This window comes from Patiria miniata, unplaced genomic scaffold (genome assembly GCF_015706575.1).
Source record: "Patiria miniata isolate m_02_andy unplaced genomic scaffold, ASM1570657v1 HiC_scaffold_16, whole genome shotgun sequence".
Classification (NCBI taxonomy): Eukaryota; Metazoa; Echinodermata; class Asteroidea; order Valvatida; family Asterinidae; genus Patiria; species Patiria miniata.
In genome coordinates, this window is record NW_024037054.1 from 13,148,686 (window position 1) to 13,158,674 (window position 9,989).

The following is a 9,989-nucleotide window of genomic DNA, read 5'->3' on the forward strand; positions in this document are numbered from 1 at the left end:
ATTTGAGTTTCACAAATAACTGCGTAATCAAGGTCATATAACTTTTTACGATAGAAAGAAACTATCGTGCAAAATGTACTTTGGTTTACAAGTTTCGAACGGCGCAACGTACGTGCACTCCGCCAATAGATTTACATATTGTCAAATTTAATTTTCTCGTTCAAGCTTAACCTACTAACATTTTCTGTTAGAGTTGTGCGTTTTCTGTAAACGGTACGCTGTTTAGAAACTTTACTCGAGATTTGTTGGTCCGAGCAGGGAGAGTTGATAAAATAACGAATGTCAGATAAAGCGTGTACTCACATAGTGTATTTTCATGGTATAGTTTAAGGGCAGGACAACAAAAGAATGCCAAAGGTCAATTGTTTGACAAATGACACGGACTGGAACTGTTGAAGTTATACTCAATTTAACCCCCAAAAATTATCTCGTATACATTATTTGTTACTGGTAGACCGCTATGGATTTCTGTACTCAGAAACTAGTACAGTGTCAGCTTGAGTCAGTATAACCATACAACACAAGAACAAAGTGAAGGACAAAGCCTCTGTGGTACAAGGAGACGACTGGTAGCAAGGATTTTTGTTGCTCGTGCAAGTTTAAACGTAAGTCAAGTACGTCCACGTGTTACATATTTTAGTAACAGTCTTAGGCCATCCAGAAATTTCGCATCAGCATCAATGGAATTAATGTAAATCAAAAACTGAATTGTAAGGGGTAGTAATGTCAAAATTGTTTTCCTAATTTATGCTCGCTTTTAGTCATAAATTCAAAATTAAATTGAACCAAATTAAATTCGATTAAATTTAAACCCACTTTGTTTAGTTTCGTACTTAGGACTTTCCTAATATTAGGACTTTTCTTATTTATGACTTTTCTAATTTAAGAACTGTCTATCTCATAAGCTATATACACCCTCTTCGATTGATTGTATACAAAAAATACCTTTTGATCTTTTGTAGGAAAACTACCATGAAGTCTTTGCTATTTTTATGTCTGTGGTTGGCGATAGCTAGCTGTGATCCATTGGCTCCTTTGTATGAAACTGACGATCCTGTTCCCAACAGCTACATCGTCAAGATCAAGGTACAAATCTGAAACGACGGCTTTAACTTCAGAATACGTAACTTAGACGTTTAGAACACATTCAACCCACATAAAATATTTGGTAGTCGACCCAAAGAACAATATTATGCCTCTTCTTTTTCTCTGCACCTTTTGACAGGACAGTGTCGCACGGAGCTTTATCAATGGACAATTCCAAAACCAACTTGAGAGATCTGGATTTCCAAACGCAATTAAAAGAACCTCGACCTTGTCCAATACAATCGTAGTGGCTATTCCACATGATAAGGTTGACATGGTGAGTTTCAACGGCTATAACTTGCTTTATAATTACGACTACCAATCCAAATACTTACAAAACATAATTCATTTAAAATGAATTGCAAAACGATGTGAATGAAATTTGTAAAAGGTTTTAAATTTCTATGGGAAGTAGAAACATTATCTGGTGGTGCTTATTTTGTAATAGAAATCCAATGTTAATTTCTGTTCCGTTTGTTCATGCTAAAAAAAAATTCAAAAGAAATAGAAGGCAATATTTCTAACTATAGAGCATAAGCTTGCTTTAGGTAACAATAGACTACAATTTTCATTGAAAGTCGGAGTAAAAGACCTTCATCTAAAGTAGTTTGGTCGCTAATATTGTCAAGAAGTCAGCTGCCTTTACTCCAAAATGGTTCTATTTCTAGGTTGTTAAGACCAGACATAATCACACATAGGAAACAAGGGTCATGAAGAATCAAGGATATGACTACCGATACCAACTATTCTATTTCAGGTTCGTTCCATGGAGGGCGTTGAGTACGTTGAGCAAGATGGCTACGTCTATCCTGATGATGTTGGGTCTTGGGGAATCGACCGTATAGATCAGAATGATCTCCCCCTCGACGATAGTTACGAACCAGGAAGTAAAGATTTGACCCAGTATCTAGCTTTTATGGGGCCTGACACTTTCCCGGGTCAAAATGACCAAGAAAAGGAGTCAATTAGTTTGGCCTGGAAAAGTGTCAGGCCCCGTATGGGACTCGGATTTCGGGTCAATTCTGATCCGGGGCTTTTTAGAGTGTGAAAAATCAAAAGGAATCGGGAACTTTGCTTCGTCCCCGCTTCGGCTTTAGGAGATTTTAGGCTCCTCACTTGAACGACTCCTAAAGAAAACAATTGCAAAATTAGCGTTAATTTCTATTTTAGTCTGGACTTTAAAGGATGATAGAAGATTCTTATAAGCCGGAGACAGAGCAGTCTCGGAAACCCCGCAACATTCCTGATCGCGCATGGAAGCCACATTTTGTTGATCTACTCATTTAGGACCCTGATTCATTCACTCTGTCCATCGCTATAGGTGACGGTGAGGGAGTTGACGTCTACGTCATAGATACGGGCATCCTGTATGACCATGAGGAGTTCGAGGGTCGAGCATTCTTTGGCCAGGACTTCATAGAAGACGGCAGGGCGGGCTTGGATTGCCACAGTCACGGCACTCACTGCGCGGGGACCATTGCTGGCAAGACTTACGGTGTGGCAAAGAAAGCTAATGTCTGGTCGGTTCGGGTCTTTGCTTGCTCCGGTGGAACTCCCAAGTCTATTGTTATAGCAGGTAAAATAATTTGGGGGCTTATACTCCAATCAGCGCTTAATGCAATGATATCGATACCCCATCCAGCATAATTATTATCTGAAGCACCAAACTTGCACATATTTCAGGTCATTCCTGTTTGTTTTCTCCACAGCTATGGAGTGGGTAGCTGAGAATGGCAAGAGCCCTGCTATCGTTTCCATGTCTCTCGGGGGCTCATTCTCTGTAACTCAAAACAACGTGGTGTCTCGTTTGTTCAACGTTGGCTTTACAGTCGTTGTTGCCGCGGGCAACGCCAACATACCAGCGTGTCAACGATCACCAGGAAGCGCTCCTAAGGTAAATGCCTACTAATTGGAGCTCATGTCAAGTGTGAACTTTTCATTTGAGGTCCTATGGTTTTAAAACATAATTTTACTGTTGTGGTCAGTTTTGTACCGTCATTTTAGCCGGCACGTAAATCCTGGGAGCGGTGGATAGAGAATATCCGCCCTTGGGCTAATATAATGATCTTCTTAACTAAAGTATCTTATTGTTCTTTTGGTTCTCTTCCGTTAGGTTGTACGGTTTGCAAATGAAGATAAGTTTACAACTCAAGGACAATTAGTCCTCTTCATTTTGGTGTCTGTGTAGGCCTAAATACACCATAAGATCGCAAATGTAAATGTTGATGCCACCATTTTAGTGGTTTTTTCCGATCTTACCATGGGTAAAAACAGATGAATACTAAAAAATGCCTTGACGTTCGTATCAGTCCATAACAGTGGGATCTACGACAGATACCGATGCCCGGTCCTATTTCTCAAACTACGGGACCTGTGTGGACATCTTTGCCCCGGGGAGCTCCATCCTGAGCGCCGGTATAGAATCAAACCGAGACGTCTCAACCAAGAGCGGTACATCCATGGCATGCCCACACGTCGCTGGTGAGTACAAGAGATTCATGTTCGCTCGTACTCACCATCCTAGTAAGGCAAGGGCGCTAGTGTAGGTTGGAAAAAAACATCCGTCCCCGTTGGAGAAAGGGCGGTGAAAATACGAGCAAGGGATTCATGATACCTATAGTGGGGCAGATAGGGGAAATATTTGGGGGAGTTGTGCCGTTGGTGATATGTACAAGCTTGGAATTTGGCAAACAGTCAGAGTATGCATGATCACGATATTTGGCTTTATAGGACCATTGCAGATTTGTCCTTATTAAAAAAAAAATATAGGTATACATTAACAAACAATTTTCCAAATTTTCAAAAGGACTACTTTTGCTTGTTATATTCTACCTATATTTTTTTTCAAAAGACAAATCTGCGATGGCCCTATAGCCAAATAATATATAAGTAAGTATGCCATGAAAAAGATATTATCTTTCTCATGACTGAGAAAGATGTTTCGTTCTCATGACGGCAAGCAATTTTTTCAAAATTTCAAAATGACTACTACTGTTTGTTATTCTACCTATATTTTGTTCCAAGGACAAATCTGCGATGGCCCTATAGCCAAATACCTTATAAATAAGTATGTTATGAGAAAGATATAATCTTTCTCATGACATAGCCTACTCCGACTGTGTGCCAAATGCAATGATTGTATCACGAAAGGCACAATTATTACATATATTACATTATTGATTAATTTGGTATTTCTTTATTATAATCAACAGGTGTAGCAGCCTTGGAGCTTGGTAAGAACAAGAATCTGACCCCAGCTGACATCACGGAGATTCTCTTGAGTAAAGCTGTCAAGGATCGCGTAGCTAATGCCGGACCAGAGTCACCGAACCTTCTCCTCCGAATTTAAAAGATGACAGCTAGATAGATGCACATTCCCTGTTGGGTAGGCTGCGTCGATCGAAGTTTAATAAAAGAATATAAATTTAGGTAGTGTTCACCAGTTATTGCTTTGCCGAATTTTCTGACACTTTGTCCATCTTCAGGGTGTAGCGAGGTTGAGGAAACACGGAGAACTCGCGGAAAACTTGTCGATCGAAGTTCGTTCGTCCGTCACTTTTGTTTGGTTTATATAATGTTCATTGTCATGAACATTTATATTTCATGGCGTGACAATTCACATAATTTGTGTTACTTTTCGTTAGTTTTGGAAATCAATTATGCAACCTAAACTTCACGCCATCTAGGATTACGTGTAAGTTTCAGAAAGTAACAAGGACATGTAAAAAAAAAACCATATAAACTTACTGGATAATCCGCAATACGGAATGTTTCAGATTTTATGTTATCTTAACTAGGCATTGCAACTGAAGTCACAACTCAAAATGGCTAGACGTACTATTAAACCGGAGTCCGGGCTGTCCAGAGACTTTATGGAAAATGTCAAATAAAGGAAGTAGGCCTATCAGGCTTCAATTTGGATAAAGACTTTTAAAAGAGTTTCACATTAAATAATGTGCTCCATGACTACATTTTGATTTGGATTTGTTAGTTTCATGAGTTATCGGGCACTATAGTAAAAGTGGGCTTTATGTGTTTATTATGTTAGTTGTTTCGTGACAATGTTCCGTCGTGGTCACCAGCGCGCATCGATCCCCGGTCCACTTATTTGGTGGTTTCGTCAGGGGCAGCAGCGCAGTTATTTCCAACGTACACCGCGTGTTTTCACGTTCATTGTAATTATTACGTCCACACCATCTTTCAAATAATAAGTTCCTTTCCATTTGTTCATATTAACATGAAATGTGATCGTCCACATTGACTTGATAAGATTGTGACATTGTAATTCAAAAAAAAATTAAATCGTGTTTTCGTAACTCACGCCATGCTCACACCGCGACGAACTGATTCTATTTTTACCCCAGATATACCTCTTACAAAAATCAAACGCTGATGCAAAGCACAGGACGGCACTAGACTATTCCTCATTTGCATACGTATTCAAATATTTTGCACATGCAAATGATCCAATACTATTCCTCATTTGCATATGTATTCAAATATTTTGTACATGCAAATGATCCAATACCAGGGTGAGAGAGCAGGTAGTAGTGGGCGCGTACTGCTCGACACCCTTGGAACGAGGTTGTGCCCAGCTGCCTCCAGTGCCTAGTCGTTTGAGGGAGACAAACGTAACTTGTGATCGAGATGGTGGCCAGGCGGTTTATAACGTAAAGCGGAATTATAATTATTTCAGAATACCGACACTGATCTGGCTCAAGACTTTTGACGTCTGGCTTATACGGGGTGATTTTGGACATCAAAGTGGCACTACGTGTCTTATTTTAAGTGATTTGTTTTATGAGTTACGTGTAGTTGTATGACTTCGCTCGAACCCTGCCCTGGTTGCATGGCTGGGAGTACGAGCTATAGTTGTATGAGATCATTCACCGCCAAAATGGATATTGCAGTTGAGGGCGCTATCACAAATTCGGTTTAAAGCCTATTAAAATGGCCATCAGTCATGCTCCTGGCTGGATGAAGACTATAACTTTCAACTTTATTGTGCATTGCAATGGAGGGTGTACACCTATATTTCAAATTTAAAAGAGAGTCGCCACCATAGGTCTAGATCGAGTCATTCATTATTATATCGGCGATAGGAGAACAATCTGACCCCGTGAGTGCACTCAAAACCCAAGATCATGTGCGAGGTCCAATTCAAGGCAATTTAGATCTGGACACAAACCAAATACAGCTCCCAAGAAAAAGAAAATGTGTAAACGTTCAGTTGTCCTGAAGGGATCAAGTCTTGGCCCGTAGTAGTTCAGTCATCATCAGTAATTGCGATCCTTATTAAAGGGAATGTACAACATTTGATTTTGCTGCAATTTTCAGAAATAAATCGATTTGGAGGATGAGTATGTTATAGCAAATGTTGTTAAAATGACCCTTTTTCACGTTTTGGGGTTGTAGATGGTGGAAAAACCAAGAAAACCAATCATGTTCTTGTAGTCTGGTTCCCTGACCCCACTTAAGATGAAGGAGCAATTTATAGACTTTGGGAAATTTTTGAACAATAGTCAGTTTTTTTCAAAGCTGGTCGGCCGACCAGCGTTGGAAAAAATACCATTTTTCTTGAAAATGTCAGCACACCAGGAGCCACGATTTTACAGGACTGTCATTCCCTAACAATCCAGTAAGGTATTTCGTGATAATTTGATCGTTTCGTTTCGTGATGTTTGCAAATGTTGTATCTTCCCTTTAAACTTAGCCATTTTACAAATAGGCCTAAATTAATTGGGCAGATCAGACCCAACAAAGACTTGCACAGTAAGAGTGACGACTGCAGACAGAGAATAACATGCCCGTATATTCTTTATTTTCTCTGTTGGTTAAATAATGTTTCAAGCTGAAAGCAAAATACTTATTTTAAATAGCTTTTTACCTCTGAAGAAGGCCCGATAAAGCTGAAATATCATGCCACTAGTTTTGTTTTCCATTTGTATAGTAAGGTCAACCCAGTCAGTGAGCAGTTGGCAGCAGTTCAATTAATTTCCATATTTAAATATCTGACAGTAATTGATAATCAAAATGATATAACTTTTTAATAAAAATAATTGATATAACTATTAAAAATAAATATAAAGTATATAATTGGCAACCCTTAACCGTTTTTAAATTATAGAAATCGTCTTGAGATATCCGTGAAATGCAGAAAGACACAAACAAGTCCCAAGATTACATCAGTGGTCATCAGATTTGTTGCCCAAAATTAAACCCATTAACCGAGTGGTGATTCCAGTGCGAAAATCAAACGAACAACGTTGAATAACGCTGAATAAAAAAAACCGCAAATGTTTTGCTTGCCTTGAAAATGATGGTGCAAACGAAATCGTGCAAGTTAATGTTTTATATCTATTTGGGGCGTGTTAAAACATCTACGATTAAAAGTGTGCATTGTTACAAATGCGTACACGCTGCTAAATAACAAACAAAGAGAAACCGAAAAAGGCACACTCAACCAACATTAACTATTAATGTGAAGTACGTTGTTGGAGATGTTTCTCAGTGGATATTTGCCTAGTTATACCAAACAATTCTATTTCATTAGCCCCTTGAAAATATCCACAAAATAACTCAGTTTTTTATTGGTTTGTGAAGTAAGTTGTTCGAGATGTTTCTCAGTGAATATTTGCTAAGATATAACAAACGGCTCTATTCAATTAAAAATGTCTACAAAGTAATGCAGTTTGTTTGTTGGTTTGTAAACGGTTTTCCAGTTTATATGTTTTTCTCAAAAATAAAAGAGGAGAGAACCTTGAAGTTTACCAAATAGCTTCATAGATTGTGCACAGTCTTGTGTTAAAACATAATATGCAAAAGGGGGTTAATTAGGTCACGCTTTGTCCCTGGTGGTCGCAGCAAACTTGTCTCAAGCAAAAAAAAAGATAATATGATAATTAACCTCATCAGCCTCATATAAAGCTGTTGATCTATCATGCGACTAGTAAAATATAAATATAAGACTAAGTGTCGGAAACAAACGCTCTCCCTATTACAATCGGGCTTTTCCACCTATTAAAATGTATCCTTGCCCCAAACGAATGCAATAATGTCCCATGAGCTATAAACCCCCGTGGACAGTGTCTTGCTTTAAGAAAAGTGCACAATATCCTTTGGACCATAGTGTACATATTGGAATTGACTCATTTTTAATGAATTTGTTACAAAGCCAGGAAAGCGTGGAGTGTTGCAGCAAGGCAGATTGCAGTGAAAGACAACGTTACAATGTTGCCATCATTGCCATTACTACTTGTTATTACCAGTAGGACAGGAGTATGACTCAGGCGGTTCGTAAGCCGGACATTCCTCCCCATTCATACAGGCCATGATCTTCTCAGCTTCACGTTTACCGCTACGAGTTGCCCCAATGATGTACCCATTGAACATCGGATCAGTGTGCTCGCCAGCAAAGAAGATGTTCCCAACACGGGACTGGATCTGCTTAAAACCCTCGGTGGAGACCTCAACTGGCCAGTTGGAGTAGGCGCCGTAGTGAAGCGGGTTGGTGTCCCAATCAGTCACGTAGATAGCTGTAGCCTCGGGGACTGTGGCATCGGGATACATGTTGCGCATCACAGCCTCAACTTCAGCTTTGGTCTCGGCCAGGGGTTGGTTCTGGATCCTGCGGGCTTCATCTCCAGTCACGAAGCCTACGAGGATGTTAGTACCAGCCGGAAACAGTCCAGGAGCGTTCAGGTTAGAGAAGGCGGGAAAGTAGCCACGACGCTCGCTGGCATACATGATCCACTCATCATCATCCCAGAACTGATTTGGGAACTTGACGAAGACCTTGGCAAAGGATGCCATGATGAATTGGAATATTTTGACAATCTTCCAGTCTGGGAGGGCTGGCTGAAAGTCAATGACGTCGTTCTGCAGGACTCCAAGACTAACCGTGACAAGGGCATGGTCTCCTGTGTAGACGGTGCCGTCTGCACACCTCACTTCCACTCCGTTACTTGATTTATCGGTGACCGACACTACAGTCTTATTCAAGCGAAGATGATTCTTGTAAGGATCCATCATAAGCCAAGGTGTAATCTCCTCAAAGATGCGTTTGAAGCCGCCCTGGTCAGTGACAAACAAGTTGCCACCTGTGGCAGAGATTGTCTGGATAGGAGTAGTAGATTTGAGGGAGGTGACGGCCGGGATATCTGCCCACTCGAAATCAAAGTCGAAGAATTCGATGGCTTTATGGATTGGTGTTGTGGGTTTCCAGCCGGCTAGACGAAGGGCGGCTCGAAGGGAAATGTCTTCACGACACTCTTCGTTTAACTCGCTACCGATCTCCTCCAATCGCTCCAAGGCGTGTTCCATATCTTCCCAGATCGGATCAGCTTCTTCGCTCACATCGTGCCCGGTCTCGTTGCGGATGATGACAGAGTCGAAGTCTGATTCGTGGTACTTGATGGAGAGTCTCTCGACCCAGTCGATGATTTCGGTACCCGGGGGCTGGGCCCAGTTAGCCCCAGCCTCAACCTGCACCCCAGCAAAAGTAACATCGTGGACTCGCCCACCGAAGAAATCAGCAGCTTCGATAATGATCAAATCATCCATACCTTGGTCGTGGAACTTCTTGGCGGCTTGCAAACCTGCCGCACCTCCGCCGATGATCAGAACCTTAGCACAGTTATCATCGTAGTTTTGAGCCAAACCCAGTTTCACAGCAACAAAGCAAAGCGATAGGAAAGCTGTGGCCTTTGCCATTTTGGTATGTGAACTGCAATATGCTGCTTTCTACTATGGATCAAGGTATAATATACAGTCCCTAAGATACACCACTGCCACAAAAACGTTCACTTGCCGCATGCATGTAAGGGGAAGTTGGGTGCGCACTAATTTATGAGAATTACTACGCGAGCTCATTAGCATCAAAAGTGCTCCCCCAACACCCAACT

General features: G+C 40.8%; 1 protein-coding gene and 1 pseudogene across 1 annotated transcript; one reads left to right on the forward strand and one right to left on the reverse strand.

The window, feature by feature from the left end:
* The first annotated feature begins 343 nt into the window (after window positions 1–343).
* LOC119723043 (aqualysin-1-like) lies at window positions 344–5,262 on the forward strand. Its single transcript, XM_038193525.1, has 8 exons — window positions 344–605; window positions 963–1,086; window positions 1,226–1,363; window positions 1,844–1,973; window positions 2,408–2,662; window positions 2,796–2,980; window positions 3,396–3,567; window positions 4,299–5,262. Exons 2-8 carry the CDS (start codon window positions 973–975, stop codon window positions 4,433–4,435), a joined length of 1,131 nt encoding a protein of 376 aa, XP_038049453.1. The 5' UTR covers window positions 344–605; window positions 963–972; the 3' UTR covers window positions 4,436–5,262.
* A 1,623-nt stretch (window positions 5,263–6,885) lies between these two features.
* LOC119723044 lies at window positions 6,886–9,826 on the reverse strand (annotated as a pseudogene).
* Between the last annotated feature and the right edge of the window lie 163 nt (window positions 9,827–9,989).